The sequence below is a fragment of the Plecotus auritus genome (assembly GCF_963455305.1).
Source record: "Plecotus auritus genome assembly, chromosome: 2".
In the NCBI taxonomy this organism is placed as follows: Eukaryota; Metazoa; Chordata; class Mammalia; order Chiroptera; family Vespertilionidae; genus Plecotus; species Plecotus auritus.
In genome coordinates this window covers 160,988,879-161,009,771 of record NC_137771.1, presented here as the reverse complement: position 1 = coordinate 161,009,771, position 20,893 = coordinate 160,988,879, and the positions used below count along the sequence as shown (strand labels likewise).

The following is a 20,893-nucleotide window of genomic DNA, read 5'->3' as shown; positions in this document are numbered from 1 at the left end:
ACTGCTCTCCTTGTAGGCCTGGTCCCTCCCAACTGCCCTTCCCTGCTGGCTATCTTGTGGTGGCCATCTTGTGTCTACATGGGGGCAGTCATCTTTGACCACATGGGGGCAGCCATCTTGTGTGTTAGAGTGATAGTCAATTTGCATATTACTCTTTTATTAGATAGGATAGAGGTCTGGTGCATGGGTGGGGGCCAGCTGGTTTGCCCTGAAGGGTGTCCCAGATCAGGGTGGCGGTTCCCTTGGGGTGCATGGGGCAGCCTGGGCGAGGGGCCTGTGATGGTTTGCAGGCCCGTCATGCCTCCCAGCTACCCAAGTGGAGGCCCTGGTATCTGGGATTTATTTATCTTCTATAATTGAAACTTTGTAGCCTTGAGTGCAGGCCTAGGCTGGCCAGGGTGTGAGGAAAGCTTGGCTTCCTCCATTGCTGGGGAAACCCAAGCCTTCTGCTCTCTCTGTGGCCACAGCCATCTTGGTTGGGTTAATTTGCATACTCGCTCCTGATTGCCTGGTGGGCGTGGCTTGTGGGTGTGGTGGAGTGATGGTTAATTTGCATATTACTCTTTTATTAGATAGGATATATATATATATGTGTGTGTATATATATATATATATACACATACATATATATATGTATATATATATGTGTGTGTGTGTGTGTGTGTGTGTGTGTGTGTATATATATATATATATATATATAATAGGAGTTGGTTTTGTGTAAGCGGTAGACAACTACAGAAGCCTTAATATTATGTTTTTGACCCTTGCCTTGATAACCTACTTTTTAAAAAAAAATATTTTTATTGATTTCAGAGAGGAGGGGGAGGGAGAGAGAGATAGAAACATCAATGATGAGAGAGAATCATTGATTGGCTGCCTCCTGCACGGCCCCTACTGGCGATCAAGCCCACAACCCTGGCATGTGCCCATGACTGGAATCAAACCTGGGACCCTTCAGTCCTCAGGCCAACACTCTGTCCACTGAGCCAAACCAGCTAGGGCGATAACCTACTTTTTATCAGAAATAAGCAAATAACAGGTACCCAAAGCCATGGCTGGAATTTAGGCCAAAAATCATCCTCTTGGATCCTGATTATCTGCCCAGTTTCTATAACCTGCTTCTGTCTACAAGAATAGAGGCAGACAGTGATGATGAAGGTTGTCTGAGAATGTGCAATAGTTTGGGTGAGTTTATAGGAATGGAAAATCTTTTCTGCAGGGGAAGAGGATATAAAATTCAGGCCAAAATGGGAACCATTAATAACAAATAAGTCTTTTATAGATCTTGAAGAGTTTCTATTTTGTTTTATCGGTTTGTTCTAAGTACATTTTATTCTAGTTTGGGGTTTATAGACAAACTACTTAGGCTTTAGTATTTACACACTCCTTTAAAAGAAAAGGAAGCCGTAATATATAATCATCACTGAATTTCAGTCCACAAACAAAGTGCATTACAGCATTCACTATATCATATTTACTATAACTCTGAACAGGACTATTAGACTATACTCATTCTGCAAGGTTTTTCCTCCCTTTCTAGCTATCTCCCATAGCACCTATCAACTAGTGCTTTCAAATATTTCATGAATTAACTAGCCAATAAATGTTGAGGGCAGTGGTTTGCGAGCCTGTAGACCTCTTCCATCACTGGGTGGCAGTATGGAGGCACTGTGGAGGCTGAGAAATTTATCAAGAAATGTGTGGGAGTCAGCTCATACGGGTTTGTGGAGCTGATTGTACACATCTCTCCCCAACTCTGTGTTCAGTGACATCACATTGGCATCTTGAAGTTGACCATGATGAAGGTATTTATGCCACAGAAATGGGCAAATTCTACAAATCAGTGTTTCCCCTCCCCCTCTAAAAATTAGTTGCTAAATAATTATCATCACACAGTGGTTGTAATAGGTTTACAATAGAGTCCATTTACTGTGTTAATCCCAGTTTTAGTATATACAAGACAAAAATTAAGTAACCATTTATGACCAAAACTGTATTACAGCCTGCAGAAAATGTACAATAAATATCAGCACATTCAATAAATTTGTTTAAACTATTGCTTAAACTTTACTTCTTCAGAACCCATGAAAGAAAAAAAGGTAGCGATAAGTGTCATCAGAAAAGCAGTTTAATGAAAATTTTCATATATATATTTTATATATGATTACAGTTTAATGGAGAGCACAACATAAATATCTAATTCTTATTATAATTTTTTCAGCATCCCTGTTCTCTCTTTACGTAGGAGAAACTAATTTATTCCATCCACAACACTGTAGAAATTAAAATCTGTTTTATTTTATTGTATCTCCAGGTGAATTCAGTATTTGTGTATCCGTTTAGTGTTGGCCTTCTATTTCTCTGCTCCCCCACCCCCATCCTGATTATAAAAGGTCCATGAGGGCAGAAGTAGCATCTTTCCCTTCTTCATCCTGCTCTTCCCACCACCAAGTACAGTCTAACATTGCTTGGTACATAGTAGGCACATAGTAGACCTGTTAAATGCAAGTTGAGCCAAGGAATATCTACAAATATCACGCCTCCCATTTCACATCAATTCAGGTGATAAGATTAAATGTTGTGTCCAAAGTTCTAGTGACATGAATAACATTCCAAAAATACAAATACATCTTAAGCTGTGAAATATGCAGGACAATACCACATGCTGACTCCACCTGTTAACATAGTAACACTAATAGTAGAATCATAACCTTGACACCCTTCACGTACCTGAGGTTGAGAGGGGCTGGCAGTGAAGTGAAAGGCAACATTTGTCCTGAGAAATGTAAGCGGGAGAAGGGAAAATGAGAGAAAACATAATAAATTAGCAAGCAAAAGTTATTTATTTAAAAGAAAACCATTTTAAACCAGATGCAAGGAAAGCCTTATCCTTTGTGAAAGGAAGTTTGTTCCCATCAAACTTACAAAGTAAACTGCATGGAAATTTGCTAACTTCAACTCTCAGGAAAGACCAAATTGGGGAGGGAGTCAGTTTTATGTCTTTAAATACACATGAAGTCATACCTATACAAGAACGTACTTTGTTTACTTTTGCCTTTGGATTCTCTTAAGATTTTATAATCAAGCACAAGGTTTAAGTGTTAGAAGTGGGCTGAAAGAGAGAGAAAAAGAAGATTTGAGGTTCTTTTCAACAATGAAGATAACACCTCAAAATAATTTAGATGTAACCATGGCAAAAGATCATTTTTGTGAAAAATGTGAATAGATAATCACCATTGGACTGTCCCTAGGAATAGGAGTATACTCTTCCTGCCCACAAATACCTCCCCAATTGTTTGCCACACCAGCTGAAATTCTCCAAGATTTTGTCCTCTTTGGGTTAGGCACTGCCTTCAGGATCTCTTCTACTATTGACTATAAAATCTTCAGAGTATCCCAAAGGCAAAATTGTCGATGACAGGAAATAGCAAATAGCACCAAAATAATATAATGGAGTTATTTTCTCTCCAGGTAATAATTTACTGTGAAGTATTGGATTAGGTTCTTTCATTCTTCTGTGAAGGACAGCAGTGGTCCAGCGCAGAGGAAAGGAGAGGCTGAGGAGCATGCAGGTAGCACATATTTGTGGCACGGAGTGCTGTCTGGAATGAACGTATGTGAAACAGTCCAAGAGGCTAGAAAACACAAAGACAAGTTCGGTCCTCGATACAGTTTTGTAGGGGGCTGCTTTAGCCTTTTATTCTTTCTGGGTTTTGCCTCATCTTTAACCATGAAGATCACTCATACAAACCCACACCACACTCACAGTGTCCGCACTGGGGGAATGGCATGCCCCCACCCCTTCAATATGGCTTGCACATCTGGGAATCTGAACCTGAACTTCTGGGATTTTAAACCTGAACTTCTTCTGAGGTCCCTCCCCAGATTCAGAGCCTGGTGCTCTCTAAAGAGTCTTTCTCTTCACTCCCAATTTTCCTTTTATAAAAATTAAATAGTTTTAAACAATTGTGTTAAAGATTCCTTTAGAAAGGGCATGCCAAAACATTTAAGTAAGAAATTTATAATTGGAGGTGTTGTTTAATAGTCATAAAATTTGAGCACTGTTTCTAAAGGTAATGACCAACAATTTAGGCTGTTGGCAGACTGGGCTCAGAATTTAGCAATGGATGCAATTTTTATATATCCACACTCAACAGAAATAATCTTCAGTGTTGAGGATTAATTCTGCTGAAGTATAGTTGAGAGCTTGTGGCCTTAAGTCACCCAAAGAGCCACAAAGTCAGTGTCAAGTCTAGTTGTGTATGTGCTCCTGAGATGCCATGGCCTGCTGGAGTGAGAACCCACCGTACTGTGTGTGCTAGGTAGTGCCCTCTTAGTGTGGGGAGTGCCACCTTCTGTTACCAGGGCAACAATTCTGTTCATTGCAGGTCAGGGGAACAAAAAGGTCACTGATTTTCTTGGCTAGCAACACACATCATGAAATTTCCAGAAGGAACCAGTTCCTTTGGCCAGAAATATGTTTTTATATTCCTCCCTATCACTTGAATTTCAGTTGTAACGGAATGTATGGATATCGATATAAATTTTGAGTTTTTTTTTCTTGTTATTTATTTTTTCTTTACTAGTACAACACACACAAACATTTAACACATATTGTTTTCTTTAAGTTTGTCACACTTAAGTGCTCTCTTTCTCATGGAGTCAACAGTGTGTGCAAAATAAACATGTGTCTATTACACATGGAAAGTTCTGCTTCCTTCCCCATAGGCTCTGACAGAGGGGCGGAAGGTTTATTTATCCAGGGTCATTAACCAACAGAACAGAGTCAGTTGCAACTCAAATGCACCTTTAATTTTAGAAAGAGAAGTGTAAAAACTTAATTTGTTTTAAACCCAGGAAATAAATGATTATTCAATAAGTATAAGAAAAACTGAAAACTGACTTAGTTCCCTTGTTTTGGCTAGTTTGAGGAAGAGGGGAAGAGAAAAGGGACAGATGAAATCAAGAGAGATGGGAATGCAGGTAAGACAGAAGAAGAAGAAGAGGGAGGCTCACGGGGAAGATAAGATAAATATATACAGGAGAGTAATCAAACCGAAGAGAAGGGAAAGGGGGATGGGAAGAAAGGGTAAGTGAGAGAAAAGTAAGGACAAAAGCTAAGTGGTTTTTGAGGTAAATACCAGAGAGGACTGTGAGATTCACAGCATATTATCTACTTTATGATAGCAAGCCCCTATCAGAGATCAGGGAAGGCGTTCTAAACCCCTACTTTATTGTTGAAGGAAATTATACCCTATTATTCACTTGGACTATGGACTTGAGAATATCACTTCCTGTTATCTGCTTACTGCCATCTGTCATGAGCTCCCTTTGCTTACCCAACCCTCCCCTACCCATGCTCTAGTCCACTGTAACCCTCCACCACATCACTCTACCAGGGGTCCTCAAATTTTTTAAACAGGGGGCCAGTTCTCTGTCCCTCAGATCGTTGGAGGGCCGGACTATAGTTTTAAAAAAAACTGAACAAATTCCTATGTGCATGGCTGCTAAGCAGGACAGGCAGCGGCACCCGGCAGGCTGGATAAATGTCCTCGGCGGGCCGCCTGTGGCCCGCGGGCCGTAGTTTGAGGACCCCTGGATAGATTTTGCACGTATGCGCTAAATCCTATACTTTCTTCCCTCTTCTGGGACTTTGCTTCTACAAAGTCCACTTTCATTTGCCTTTCTGCCCTTTGGTTTATAAATATATTCTAGTCTCAACCATTTTCAAAATAAATAACAAACAAAAACAACCCAACAAATTTCCTTCCTTTTCCTTGTATTTCCCTTCTTTGATGTTATCCTATATCCTCCCTCTCCTTCACAAACCAGCTTCTTAAAAGAATGTTTTGCTTGCATCTTTCATTCATTCTTTCCTCTTCCCACTGCTATCAGGATCCTTTTCTGCCTTAAAACATATCAAGACCCCTTTCTCACCATTCCCCTGAAGTTGCCTTAGCTAAAGGTAACAGTCACCTCCTCGTGGCTGAATCCAGTGACTTTACTTGTGACATCTGACACTGATAACCACTCCTGGTCTTGAAACTTTCCCACCTTGGGCTCTGTGGGTTTTCTTTCACACATTTGACTGTGCCTACTCAGCTTCTTTTGATAGTTCCTGTTTCTCAGACAATTCCTTAAATGAGAGTGTTATCCACAAGCCTGTTTTTGATCTCATTTTCCTTAGCCACATACATTTACATATATATGTGTCAATCACACAAATATATATACTAGAGGCCCGGTGCATGACATTCGTGCACTGGGGGGTGGGGGGAGTCCCTCAGCCTGGCCTGCAGCCTCTCGCAGTCCGGGACCCCTCTGCAGACATCCCCCGAGGGGTCCTTAGCACTGCTGCAGAGGCGGGAGAGGCTCCCACCGCCACAGCTGCACTTGCCAGCTGTGAGCCTGGCTTCTGGCTGAGCAGTGCTCCCCCTGTGGGAGTGCACTGACCACCAGGGGACAGCACCTGTGTTGAGCGTCTGCCCCCTGATGGTCAGTGCATGTCATAGTGACTGGTCATTCCGCCGTTCAGTAGATTTGCATATTAGGGTTTTATTACATAGGATATTCAATTGACATAAAACCCCCCCACATATATGTTCAGTTGCCACAAAAGCCACTAAAATGCTAGTATATCTCAAGTCTTCATGTCCAGCCAAGTCCAGGGCTATCTTCTGAGCTCCAGTCACAGAAGACTAACCACCTGCTGGGCTCCACATGATCAAAATGGAATGTTCTGTCATTTCCCTGATCCTGACCCACTACATCTGTTTGTCAGTAAACCTCACCAGACTTTGAACATTATTGTTAGAGTCATCTTGAATTCCTCTCTTTTAGTTACTTCCCATTAGATTGATCACCAAGTCGTCCTGATTCTATTGCTGTAAAGTAACCTGGATGCACCTGCTCCCACCTAAAGCACTGTTTTTGCCAGACATAGCATTTAACAACCACAAAAATTTTGAAAAGTAATGTAAATCATTACTGTAGTCTATCCCAAAATATCAAAGTTGATTACATGACACAGAGCAAAATGGTCTAAAAACCTTTTCACTCATCCATTTCCTCAAAAAAATCTACTTCTGGAGTTTGCGGCGACATGGCTAAATGCACCAAGAAGGTCGGAATCATTGGTAAATATGGGACCCGTTGGTAAATATGGCGCCTCCCTCAGAAAAATGTTGAAGAAAATTGAAATCAGCCAGCACGCCAAGTACATTTGCTCCTTCTGTGGCAAAATGAAGATGAAGAGGCGAGCTGTGGGGATCTGGCACTGTGGTTCCTGCATGAAAATAGTCGCTGGTGGTGCCTGGACCTACCACCACACTTCTGCCATCACAGTAAAGTCAGCCATCAGAAGACTGAAGGAATTGAAAGACCAATAGAAGCTCCGCAGTTTGAAACATTGTGAGCCTATAATAAATGGGTTAATTTATATAACAACAACAAAAAATCTACTTCTCACAGGATGGTAGCTTGGCTATCTCACTCAAAATTCTCTTTCAAAGCAAAGACCCAAGAGCCCTACATAGATCTTGAGGGTTGAAGGCTGCAAGTACTCATGTCGACTACATTTTTATTCTGCAACATAAATTTGTTTAATTTGTGAATTATCCCCGAGCATCTTACTTGACCCCCTTTTTTCCCCTTTAAGATGTTGTTGCTGCCATAATATGTTCAGGCTCTTATCATTTTTTTAATTTAATAAATCTTTATTGTTCAGATAATTACAATTGTTCCTCTTTTTCCCCCATAGCGCCCCTCCACCCAGTTTCCACCCCAACCTCTGCCCTTACCTCCCTCCCACTGTCCTCATCCATAGGTGTACGCTTTTTGTGCAATCTCTTCCCAACACCTCTTTTTCCCCGAGAATTGTCAGTCCATTCCCTTTCTATGCCCCTGATTCTATTATATTCACCAGTTTATTATGTTCATCAGATTTTTTTATTCGCTTGATTTTTAGATTCACTTGTTGATAGATATGTATTTGTTGTTCATAATTTTTATCTTTACCTTTTTCTTCTTCTTCCTCTTCTTTTTTTTTTTAAATAAATCTTTATTCAGATTATTACAATTATTTCTCCTTTTTCCCCCCATAGCTCCCCTCCACCCCTTTCCCACCCCACCTTCTGCCCTTACCTCCCCCCCACTGTCCTCATCCATAGGTGTATGATTTTTGTCCATTCTCTTCATGAACCCCCCATACCCCTTTCCCCCTGAGAATTATCAGTCCACTCCCTTTCTATGCCCCTGATTCTATTATATTCACCAGATTATTCTGCTCCTCAGGTTTTTAATTCACTTGATTTTTAGGTTCGCTTGTTGATAGATATGTATTTGTTGTTCATAATTTTTCTCTTTACTTTTTTCTTCTTCCTCTTCTTTAAGAATACCTTTCAGCATTTCATATAATACTGGTTTGGTGGTGATGAACTCCTTTAGCTTTTTCTTATCTGTGAAGCTCTTTATCTGCCCTTCAATTCTGAATGATAGCTTTGCTGGGTAGAGTAATCTTGGTTGTAGGTTCTTGCTATTCATCACATTGAAAATTTCTTGCCACTCCCGTCTGGCCTGCATAGTTTCTGTTGAGAAGTCAGCTGACAGTCGTATGGGTGCTCCCTTGTAGGTAATTAACTGTTTTTCTCTTGCTGCTTTTAATATTCTCTCTTTGTCTTTTGCTCTTGGCATTTTAATTATGATGTGTCTTGGTGTGGTCCTCTTTGGATTCCTTTTGTTTGGGGTTCTGTGGGCTTCCTGGACTTGTAAGTCTATTTCTTTCACCAGGTGGGGGAAGTTTTCGGTCATTATTTCTTCAAATAGGTTTTCAGTATCTTGCTCTCTCTCTTCTTCTGGCACCCCCATAATTCTGATGTTGGTACGCTTGAAGTTGTCCCAGAGTCTTCTTACATTATCTTCAACTTTTTGGATTTTTTTTTTTGCTTTTTGCTTTTTCGGTTGAGTGTTTTTTGCTTCTTTGTATTTCAATTCTTTGACTTGATTCTTGTGTTCCTCTATTCTGTTTCTGGGTCTCTGTATAATATTTTTTATTTCAGTCAGTGTATGTTTAATTTCTAGTTGGTCCTTTTTCTTATCTTCGAGGGTCTCGTTATATTTATTGGCCTTTTCTAGGATATTCTTAAAAAGTCTTATAACGGTGGTTTTGAATTCTATATCCAGTGGTTTGTTTTCCTCCATTTCTTTCGTTTGTGATCTGATTCTTTGACCCCGCATTTTCACTGATTCCCTGAGTTGGTAAGGTAGATATTTGTGCTAGGTTTCCAATATGGCCCAGTGGGTCTGCTTCCCCAGTTAACCTGAGGTGGACACTCTTGGTGCACCCCTTTGTGGACTGTGTGTACAGCCTTGTTGTAATTAAGTCTTTATTGTTGTTGGTATCACTGGGAAGAATTGACCTCCGGGTCAGTTGGCTGTAAGGATCAGCTGTGTCTATGCTGGGAGAAGCCCGGTGCTGGAGACAGCCCTATAGGATTAGACTTGCCAAATGGCAATAGCCTCTGTGCTCAGCTTGGATGAGGTGGAGCCTCAGTCTTGGCTTCCTGTCAGCCCCGCCCCTGCGCGCACGTGCGCTTTCAGTCCTCCGCCTTCCCCAGCTCGAGTCTCCGCCTGAGAGTCCAGACTCCCCCCACAAGAGCGTGGGTCCCCAGCGGCTCGCCTGGAACCGGGGTTCACTGCAGTCAGAACTGGGGCACAGTGCCGTCAGGAGCCTCTGACTCCCCTCCACCAGGGAAAGCCCGCGGCAACCTCCGTAGCCCTTGTGCGCACCGGTGCGGGCGCGCTTTCAGTCCTCTGCCTTCCCCGGCTCCCGAGTCTCCGCCCGAGAGTCCAGACTCCCCCCACAAGAGCGTGGGTCCCCAGGGGCTCGCCTGGAATTGGGGTTCACTGCAGTCAGAACTGGGGCTCAGTGCAGTCAGAATCCTCTGACTCCCCTCCACTAGGGAAAGCCTGTGGCAACCCCCGCAGCCTTTGTGCGCACTGGCCCGCGTGCGCCTTCAGACTTCTGCCTTTCCCAGCTCGAGTCTCCGCCCGAGAGTCCAGACTCGCCCCGTAAGAGCGTGGGTCCCCAGGGGTTCGCCCGGAACTGGGGTTCAGTGCAGTCAGAACTGGGGTTCAGTGCCGTCGGAGGCTTCCTTCCCCCTTCCGCCAGAGGAAGTCAGCCAGGCTCTCAGCCGCCCTTCCTCTCTGCGCGCACATAGCCCCTTTGCCGTACCTCCAATTCTCTGTGAGCTTTTCTCCTTCCTTCTAGTTGTAGAATTTTCACTCAGCCAGCTTTCCTGTGGTTCTGGATGGTGTCCATTCTGTCTTTTAGTTGTAGTTTTGAAATTGTTGTGCGAGGCAGCAGTTTAGGTGTTTACCTATGCCGCCATCTTGGTTTCTCCTTCTTCCTCTTCTTAAAGAATACTTTTCAGCATTTCATATAATACTGGTTTGGTGGTGATGAACTCTTTTAGCTTTTTCTTATCTGTGAAGCTCTTTATCTGACCTTCAATTCTGAATGATAGCTTTGCTGGGTAGAGTAATCTTGGTTGTAGGTTCTTGCTATTCATCACTTTGAATATTTCTTGCCACTCCCCTCTGGCCTGCATAGTTTCTGTTGAGAAATCAGCTGACAATCGTATGGGTGCTTCCTTGTAGGTAACTAACTGTTTTTCTCTTGCTGCTTTTAAAATTCTCTCTTTGTCTTTTGCTCTTGGCATTTTAATTATGATGTGTCTTGGTGTGGTCCTCTTTGGATTCCTTTTGTTTGGGGTTCTGTGCGCTTCCTGGACTTGTAAGTCTATTTCTTTCACCAGGTGGGGGAAGTTTTCAGTCATTATTTCTTCAAATAGGTTTTCAGTATCTTGCTCTCTCTCTTCTTCTGGCACCCCCACAATTCTGATGTTGGTACGCTTGAAGTTGTTCCAGAGGCTCCTTACACTATCTTCATACTTTTGGGTTCTTTTTTCTTTTTGCTTTTTCCGGTTGAGTGTTTTTTGCTTCTTTGTATTTCAAATCTTGACTTGATTCTTGCGATCCTCTAGTCTGCTGTTGGGTCTCTGTATAATATTTTTTATTTCAGTCAGTGTATGTTTAATTTCTAGTTGGTCCTTTTTTATATCCTCGAGGGTCTCGCTAAATTTATCGGCCTTTTCTAGGAAATTCTTGAAAAACCTTATAACCGTGGTTTTGAACTCTATATTCAGTCATTTGCTTTCCTCCATTTCTTTCATTTGTGATCTGTTTCTTTGTCTCTGCATTTTGGTTGCTTCCCTGAGTTGATAGATTGGCTTTGTGTGCTAGCTGTCCTATATGGCCCAGTGGGTCGGCCTCCCCAGTTAACCTGAGGTGGACACTCTTGGTGCACCCCTTTGTGGGCTGTGTGCACAGTCTTGTTGTAGTTAAGCCTTGATTGTTGTTGGTATCACTGGGAGGAATTGACCTCCAGGCCAATTGGCTGTGAGGATCAGCTGTGTCTACGCTGGGAGAACTTCTGTGCTGGAGACAACCTTATGAGACAAGACTTGCAAAAGCCTCTGTGCTCAGCTTGGATGGGGCGGAGTCTCAGGGCGGAGAAGACAGCATTGGTTTTCCATCAGCCCTGCCCTATGAGGCCCCTGTGTCTCAGTGTCCTGTGGTAATCGCTGCAAGCACCTCTGAGAGAAAGCCGCCCTTGAGTTTTGCCTGCTGCCAGCCAGTCCAGTTTCTCTCCAAATGAGTCTGGGTCCCCAGAGTCTCGCCCGGAACTGGAGTACAGTGCAGTTAGGAGCTTTTGTGTCCCTCCCGCTTCAGAAAGCCAGCCGCACACTCAGTTGCCAGTCCTCTCCGCGCATGCACCTGGGTACTTCTGCCTTCCACAGTTCCTCTGAGCCTCAGTGTGCTTTTCTCTTTCCTCACAGTCCAGTTTCACCCCGTATGAGTCTGGGTCCCCAGAGTCTCTCCTAGAACTGGAGTTCAGTGCAGTTGGGAGCTTTTGTCTCCCTCCCGTTTGAGAAAGCCAGCCGCGCACTCAGTTGCCAGTCCTCTCTGCGCGTGCATCTCAGTACCTCTGCCTCTTGCAGCTCCTCTGAGTCTCAGTGTGCTTTTCTCTTTCCTTCTAGTTGTAGAATTTCCACTCAGCCAGCCTTCCTGTGGTTCTGGATGATGTCCGTTTTGTCTTTTAGTTGTAGTTTTGAAATTGTTGTGCGAGGCAGCAGTTTAGGTGTTTACCTATGCCACCATCTTGGTTTCTCCACAGGCTCTTATCATTTTTATTCTTCTCTATTCAAATAACTTTTCATTGTCCTATATGCCCTTACCCTCTCCTCTCGTGAGTTCACCTTCCACATTGACACTAAGATCATTTCTAAAATCCAATCTGTTCATGTTATTCTGCTGTTTAAAATCTTTTAGTGGTTTCCATAACCTGGAAGCTGAAGTCTAAACTCCCTAGTGCTTTTCACAGAATCTCAAACACCAAGGACTGGGTACTGCCTGTTTGTCCAGTCCTATCTCCTGTAACTCCTCCTTAGGCATTGTGTGGAGCAGCCTTTCTGAAGTGCTTCTACTCAATCTGCTCTCTGTAACTCAGACCTCTCTCCTGAGCATCATGGTGGTATATATCAACACTCTACTTCAAGTTTAACAAAGTGAACTTATCATCTCTTCCTTCTCTCTTCAAAATCCTCATTTTCTCTTAGTGATGCCACCATCTACACGTTAGAAAGTCATCTTTGACTCTCCCAGTCCCCTTCCCCTTCATATCCAATCAAGTATTGTCAATGTTACCTCCAAATTCGTCAGTTTATCTCCTTATAATTGATTTATATTGACCACCGCATCAGTGTTCTAATTTTTCTGCATCCAGTCTGTTCTCTTCAAATCCATTCTCCACACAACTATCACAATTTAGACAACTGCCTAAATTTCTTAACACCCCTTCTAAGCTCCTCCCACTGCATGATCAGGTGCCTGCCTGCTCCTACAGCCTCCTTCTGTCCCATGTCTGCAACTTCACATTAAGCAGCTCGCCAGGGCACTAAAGTTGGGAAAATGAGTGGTGGCAAAGCTGTGTATATGTGTGTGTGGAGGTGGGTGGGGGAGAGTTAGATGGCAGGGAGTAATGGTTTAAGGCAGAATTTTATTTTAAAGCTGGATTTAAATAAACAAGTGTTTCATGGACTTGAGAAGCATATTTAGGGCAACATAAAAAGTGTGAGAATAGTTTTAAACAGAAAGTAGAAATAGAATGTTTTAGCGGGAAGAACTCAGAACTAGAATCTAGTATTGATTTTGTCTTTCTTAGCTGTGTGAGTTTGGACAAGTCACTTAACCTCTCTATGCATCACTTTGCTCATCTGTAAAAATGAAGTGAATAGATTAGATTCTCCAAAGTCCTTCCATTCTTAAAAATTATGATTCTAGAAAAAAAAAAAAACCTGGAATGTGTTTTATATACCTTCTACTCGGCCAGTCAAAACATACGACAGAAACTATAATGTTAGAAATTTTGAGTTAATTCTTTAGTATTTCTCTCAGTACCTACAGTCCAGATCTCACCACAACCCTCAGCTCTTGCCCTTTGCCATTATCTTCTGGTTTTCTGGGTCACCAGGAGATTTGTGTGGGACAATCCAGAGCCTGAGAGAAGAGACTCCTATATCTCAGTTACCATCTCTTCCTAGGCTTATCTTATTCTCGTAAAAAGCCCTAGTAACTGTGTGTATTTCGAAAGGCTTTGAACATCTGATTCCTGACATCAAGGCCCGTTACAAGAGGTGGAAACAGAAAACAATGTGAGGGAACAGATGTGAGGTTTTGCCAGCGTGCATATCATTTATTAGCACTTGTACAGAGTTGCCACCTTATGACTTCAGTTGCACAGAATTCAGTTCTCCAAAGGGTCTAATGAATCTCAGAGAAAACCAGCCCTAGAATTTCAGTACACTGCCACCAGGTAACAGTGACAGGTTAAAGACACAGAAACCAATTAGTAAAAACCAGGCTGAAAGCTGGAACCGCACTCTGTCCAAGTGATGTGCTCGCACCTCCTTCAAATGTATAACCATGAATTCTCATGTTGTTTAATATAATAAATAGATTTAATTATTAAAACAATCAAACATAAGTACAATAATTAGAAACTGCTTAAAGGTAGTGGTTCTCACTTCCAGCTGCACATTAGAGTCACCTAGGAAACTAAGCAACTATGTACTAATGCGCACACCTCCCTGCTGGAGACTGATTTAATTGATCTCGGTGGACCTTATCCACCAGAAAATCTTCTCCTGCCTTTTTTGTGGGTGGGGAGTGGGAGGCAGGTTGGTTCTTTGCTCTTGAATTACCATGTCATCTTTTCCTATGCCAGAATTAATGGAGGACTTGGAAAAATGCCATGACTATTTCTCCATCCTTCTAACCATTCATTCATCCATGTGTCCATCTGTCTCTATGCATACACACCATCATGGGGTGTAGAGAAAACCAAGATAAACATTTGATTCCTATTAGTGCCTCTGTTGGCGTCAGACTTCTTTATAAATTGACTTCAAAAATTTAAGGAGCACTTTATAATACAACAGAATATTCTAACAGAAAACAAGCTGCCAAAAAGTAGTGCATACTATGTTTAAATATTCTGGATTTAAAAAAATTTATTGAAGTATAACCTACATAGAAAAGTACACTAGTCATAAGCATATATCTGAATGAACTCTCACCAGGCAAACATACCATGCACTTCCTCTTTCCTTGCTAAAGATACCACTCCCCTGACTTCTAAATTACAAAATAGTTTTGTCTGTTTTTACACTTTATATTAAAGGAATCACACAGTATTGATCCCTTTTGTCTGGCTTCTTTAGTTCAACATTGTGTTTGTGAGGTTTTTTCCTGTTGTTAAGTATACCAATAGTTTGTTCATTTTTATTGTTGTGTAGTATTCTATTAAATGAATACCACAATCATATATCTAGGAGTTAGGTATATTACTAGGAGTGGAACTGCATTGTCAAACCTTTCAAATTACAGCAATTTTGTAGTTATAGTGAAATCTTGTTATCATTTTAATTTGTATTGCTGATAGCTAGTGAGGTTGTGTTTTGGGACCATTTGAATAGCTTCTTTGGTGAAGTATCTGTTAAAATCTTTTGCCTATTTTTTCCCTCAGTGGGCTTGCCTGTCACTTTTATTTTTAAAAAAGGTATAAAAAATACTAGTCATTTCAAATAATTGACTTGTGATTTGGTTCATTTTGGCCATTGTGGATTTGTTTGCTATTTCATTTTTTTTTGTGCTTTTATTTTATTACTTCCTTTCATTTTCTTTGAGTTTAATTTTCAGTTCTTTTTTCAATTTTGTGAAATAGATATTAACACACTGGTTTTCAGCCATTCTTTTTTTCTAACATATACTTTTGAAGCTATATATTTTCCTTAAGCAGTGATTAGTTGCATCCCAGAAGTTTAAATCTGTCATATTTTCATTATTATATATTAAAAAATTTTATAATTTTCATTATGATTTCTTCTTTGACTCATAAGTTATTTAGACATAGACTACTTAATTTCCAAACATTTGTGATTTTCTCTGCCATTTTGTGGTTTACTTCTATTTCAATTCCATATAAAGGATTTCAGTCCTTTGAAATTTATCAAGATATGCATTAGAACGTGGAAAATTTGGTACATGTTGCACATGTATTTGAAAAGGTTAGCTATTCTATCATTTCAGAATGCAGTTTTCTAAATGAATTGTTCAATTCAAATTTGTTAATCATGTGTCTTCTCTTTTATATCAGGAGTTGGCAAACTTTTTTTTAAAGGACCAGAGAATAAATATTCTAGGCTTGCAGGCCATAATGTCTTTGTCCCAACTACTCACAACTCAGCTTTGCCATTATAGCATAAAAGCAGCCATAGACAATATGTAAATGAATGGGTAGGGCTGTGTTCTAACAAAACATTATTTACAAAACCAGTGGCCAGCCTGTGAGCCATAGCTTGCCAATGCCTGTTATCCTATCTAATAAAAGAGTAATATGCAAATTGACTGTACCTCCGCTATACCCACAAGCCACGGCCACTGGCCACGCCCACCATCCAATCAGGAGCGAATATGCAAATAAACCCAACCAAGATGGCTACGGCCACAGAGAGCAGAAGGGAGGCTTGGGTTTCCCCGGCAATGGAGGAAGCCAAGCTTTCCGCCTGCCCTTGCCAGCCCAGGCCTCCACTCAATGCTACAAAGTTTCAATGATAGAAGATAAATAAATTCTAACAAAAATGGTGCAGCCACGGAGCTGGAGAGAATAGGAGGCTAGGGTTGCCCCCGGCGATGGAGGAAGCCAAGCTTTCCTGCACACCCTGGCCGGCCCAGGCCTCCGCTTAAGGCTACAAAGTTTCAATTATAGAAGATAAATAAATCCCAACAGAAATGGCTGCTGCCATGGAGCGAGCAGGAGCCTTGGCTCTGCTCCAGGCTACAAAGTTTCAATTGTAGAAGATAAATAAATCCCAGATACCAGGGCCTCTGCTTGGGTCGCCGGGGGGCGTGGCCGGCCTGCAAACCACCACAGGCCCCTCGCCCAGGCTGTCCCACGCCCCAAGGGAACCCCCACCCTGATCCAGGACACCCTTCAGGGCAAACCAGCTGGCCCCCACCCATGCACCAGACCTCTATCCTATCTAATAAAAGAGTAATATGCAGCCAAAATCGGTTTGGCTCAGTGGATAGAGCGTCGGCCTGCGGACTGAAAGGTCCCAGGTTCGATTCCGGTCAAGGGCATGTAACTTGGTTGCGGGCACATCCCCAGTAGGAGGTGTGCAGGAGGCAGCTAATCGATGTTTCTCTCTCATCGATGTTTCTAACTCTCTATCCCTCTTCCTTCCTCTCTGTAAAAAATCAATAAAATATATTTAAAAAAAAAAAAGAGTAATATGCAGATTGACCACCACTCTAACACACAAGATGGCTGCCCCCATGTGGTCAAAGATGGCTGCCCCCATGTGGACACAAGATGGCCACCACAAGATGGCCAGCAGGGAAGGGCAGTTGGGAGGGACCAGGCCTGCAAGGGAGGGCAGTTGGGGGCGATCAAGCCTGCAGGGGAGGGCAGTTAGGGGTGACCAGGCCGGCAGAGGAGGGAAGTTGGGGGTGACCAGGCCTGCAGGGATGGGCAGTTGGGGGGGACCCAGACCTGCAGGGGAGAGCAGTTGGGGGGTACCAGGCCTGCAGGGGAGGGCAGTTGGGGGTGACCAGGCCTGCAGGGGAGGGCAGTTAGGGGTGACCAGGCCTGCAGGGGAGGGCAGTTAGGGGCAAACAGGCTGGCAGGGGAGCAATTAGGCATCAATCAGCTGGCAGGGGAGTGGTTAGGGGGTGATCAGGCTGGCAGGCAGAAGTGGTTAGGGGCAATCAGGAAGGCAAGCAGACGAGCAGTTGGGAGCCAGCAGTCCTGGATTGTGAGAGGGATCCCAGATTGGAGAGGGTGCAGGCTGGGCTGAGGGACACCCCTCCATGCACAAATTTTGTGCACCAGGTCTATAGTATGTATGTGTATGTATGTGTGTGTGTGTGTGTGTGTGTGTATATATATATATATATATATATATATATATATATATATATACATATATATATATGTATATGTGTGTGTGTATATATATATATATATATATATATATATATATATATATATATATGTTAGAGTCCCGTTGCAGGAAGATTCTGGCGGTCTGCTTCCCCCGCTTCTCCGCCGCCCCACCTGCTTACCTCCCTTCTCCCCCACCCTGCCTGCTTCCCTCCCTTCTCCCCCACCCTGCCTGCTTCCCTCCCTTCTTCGCTGCTCCACTTGCTTGCTTCTCCGCAGCTTCGCTCCCTTCTGCAGCACTTGGCTTCCTTCTATGCTGTCTTCAGTCTTCGCTCTGTGCCTGGGTATGCAAATTAACCACCATCTTGGTTGGGTTAATTTCATACCCACTCCTGATTGGCTGGTGGGTGTGGCTTGTGGGCGTAGTGGAGGTACGGTCAATTTGCATGTTTCTCTTTTATTAGATAGGATATGTATATATATATATATCTTATATAATAAAAGGCTAATATGCAAATCAACTGAACAGCGGAATGACTAGTCGCTATGATGTGCACTGACCACCAGGGGGCAGACGCTCAACGCAGGAGCTGCCCCCTGGTGGTCAGTGTGCTCTCATGGGGGAGCGCCGCTCAGCCAGAAGCCAGGCTCACAGCTGGCGAGTGCAGCAGTGATGGCGGGAGCCGCTCCTGCCTCCGCAGCAGCACTATGGATGTCCGAGGGCTCCCAGACTGTGAGAGGGCGCAGGCTGGGCTGAGGGACCCGCCCCCAGAGTGCACAAATTTTGTGCACCAGGCCTCTAGTATATATATAAAACACTGAGAGAGGAGAAGATGGTTTTAGCCCTTACAAAGCCTTGATCTTAGAGTAAGATGGTGCAGAAAAGTCCCTTAAGTTTCTGGCCTCATTAAGGAACAGCCTTAGCCTTTCTGTTTAAATTTTCACACAGATTTGTATAATGTTTTATAAGGGTAACGTTGGGGTTAGAACAAATCCCTTGGGGGCAATGTCATTAACTGAATTTGTTATAATCACCTCTAATATAAACAATTTGAGCTGTTGTATCACAACTGATTTTGTCACAAAGAATGAAAGTGCAAGGAGAAGGAAGAAATAGACATTAGTTTTTGCACAAAGAACAAAGCCACATAACATATTATTTTCTAACTATGCACATTCCTAACCTGGGAAGAGAAAACTGGAATAGCAATAAGGATAGAAGAAAATTATTTAAGGTCTTTCTTAAAACAAAAACAAAACTTCCTTCAGGAGAGTAATACAAAATACCTGGCTACCAGTGACACCTGCTTGGACTGCAGACAGGACAGGGCCCTCACCCAGACCCTAAGAACAGACACCTAGGTCAACCACCCTTCCTCTCTGTACCAGTCTCTTACTGCCTCCCTATTGCACAGAACATATAAGGCCCTGCTGCCCATCTGTGAGCAGGAGAGGCCAGAAGGTGCTAAGACAATATGCCCAGTAGAGAATGTCCTTCTGGAGTGCTAAACTGTAAGGAAGGAAGCTGGGTTGAGCATGAACATGCACAGGAAGAACAGACGAGTGAACAGAGAAAGGCCCCAGGAGTCCTGCTTACTGTAGCTGGAAGTGCTTGATCTTGGTAACCAGCAGTTTGTACTGGGCACCTAGGGGTGCCATGGATGCTATATCTACAAATATCAGTTGCTCCAGCGGTCCTGTTTCATTGGTTGCTTCTGAGGGACATAAGGTGCGGCTCACTTCCTGGTAGTTGTAGGTCCTCTGGTATCTGTAGCAGCCAATGAAGGGAAAGATCAGCCAGAATGAGAGAGAGAGAGAGAGAGAGAGAGAGAGAGAGAGAGAGAGAGAGAGAGAGAGAGAGAGAGAGAGAGAGAGAGACTCAATGAACAAGCTGGGAAAGAAGCTTATTGCGATTCTCTTCTCTCTGAATTTGTTTTCAAGCCCTTATATTTTAAATGTCAGACTGGACCTACTGATAGTGATTTTAGAAGCAGTGTTTTTGATATAGAGCTCTGTGACAAAGTAACAGGGATGTGAAGTCTGTTTAGGATGTGCTGACCTGTTCACTTAGGCAGTGTCTACATTACACTAACCCATCCTCCTAATTCAAAGAGGAAAAATATCACATTGTAAAAGAGAAACTGTCCTGATAAAACAATCAGGTGACTCCATTTTTTTATTCTTCAAGCTTTTGCTAAATGGAACATAAAGTCCCAGGGTCCAAATCAGTATTTTAATTCTCAAATTCCTCCACGTTTAAAATCAATTTAACTCATACTCTATATCCATGTCTGAATGCCTTCTGGGTTTTTTTCTTATACTCCTATAATGCCTTGTGTAGTTTCCCTGTAGAAATATAAATTCCCTGAGGGCAGACACTTTGTTGGGATCTTTTTCCCACTGTTGTATCTCCAGCACCTATCACCTAGTCATGTTCAATTCATATTATGGAATGAAGATTGCAGACTCGGTGGGCGTTTTGAAGAATGGAAGAAGTGTCACTCATTTAGGTTGACTTCTGGGCCTGGCCCTGTCCTCAATGGGTGACCCACTAACCAATCAAGAGCTACAGAACATTTTTTGATTCTGAATAGAATTACAATGGTAAAAGTTCTTCAAGGTGCTACAAATCTGGGCAGAGTTCTCATGTGAACTTCAAGGGGGATGGATATTGAGCAGAGCTGAACATGTAGGGTATGTACCATGACTAGCGTTTGCACTGAGCATGCATCACGTCAACATTCCAAATGTCAGATTTCTCATTTCACTAGGACAAAGACCAATTAAGATCTGGGCCATTGAAAGGAAGTGATGTCGTGAAGTTGTCTGGGAAAAGACCCACTTACAGTCCTTGGAAGGGCAGCGGAACCTGCCAGGACAGCACCTCTTTCTGCTGACGTACCACGACCAGGACCGGGTAGTCAAGGTTCTCAGAAGAGCTGTTCACATGCACCCGCACGGCGTTGACCTGTGAGCAGGGTAGAGAGAGGTGATGTACATCCCACACACACAGACACACACAGGCACATGCATCATTGTTGCCCCCTGAAGACCTGAAAACTTTAATATTTCACATTTACTTCTGACCATTGATAGTCCAAATGCCTCAGCTGTCTTTTCCTCACTCACATTGTAACCACAGGGGTCTCAACCTTGATTGCAGTTCTTATGTGAATTTCTTTTTTAAAGAACTAATGCCTGGGTCCAACCCCTCAACATTCTGATTTAAGTGGTTTTGGGTGAACCCAACTTATGGAGCCTTCCCATGGCAGGCTGAGGAGTTAGAACTGGGTTGTCAACACAAGATTTTGAGTATAAGCCCAGAATAGA

General features: G+C 42.9%; 1 protein-coding gene and 1 pseudogene across 2 annotated transcripts in view; one reads left to right on the top strand and one right to left on the bottom strand.

The window, feature by feature from the left end:
• SIDT1 (SID1 transmembrane family member 1) overlaps positions 1-20,893 on the bottom strand; it is a 115,855-nt gene that overhangs the window by 54,694 nt on the left and 40,268 nt on the right. The window contains 3 exon segments of the mRNA XM_080655418.1: positions 2,731-2,776; positions 19,161-19,331; positions 20,410-20,531. Coding sequence (XP_080511544.1) covers positions 2,731-2,776; positions 19,161-19,331; positions 20,410-20,531 — 339 coding nt within the window.
• Positions 7,103-7,407, top strand: LOC308240842 (large ribosomal subunit protein eL43-like; annotated as a pseudogene). Its single transcript has one exon. The product of its transcript is annotated as a large ribosomal subunit protein eL43-like (transcript).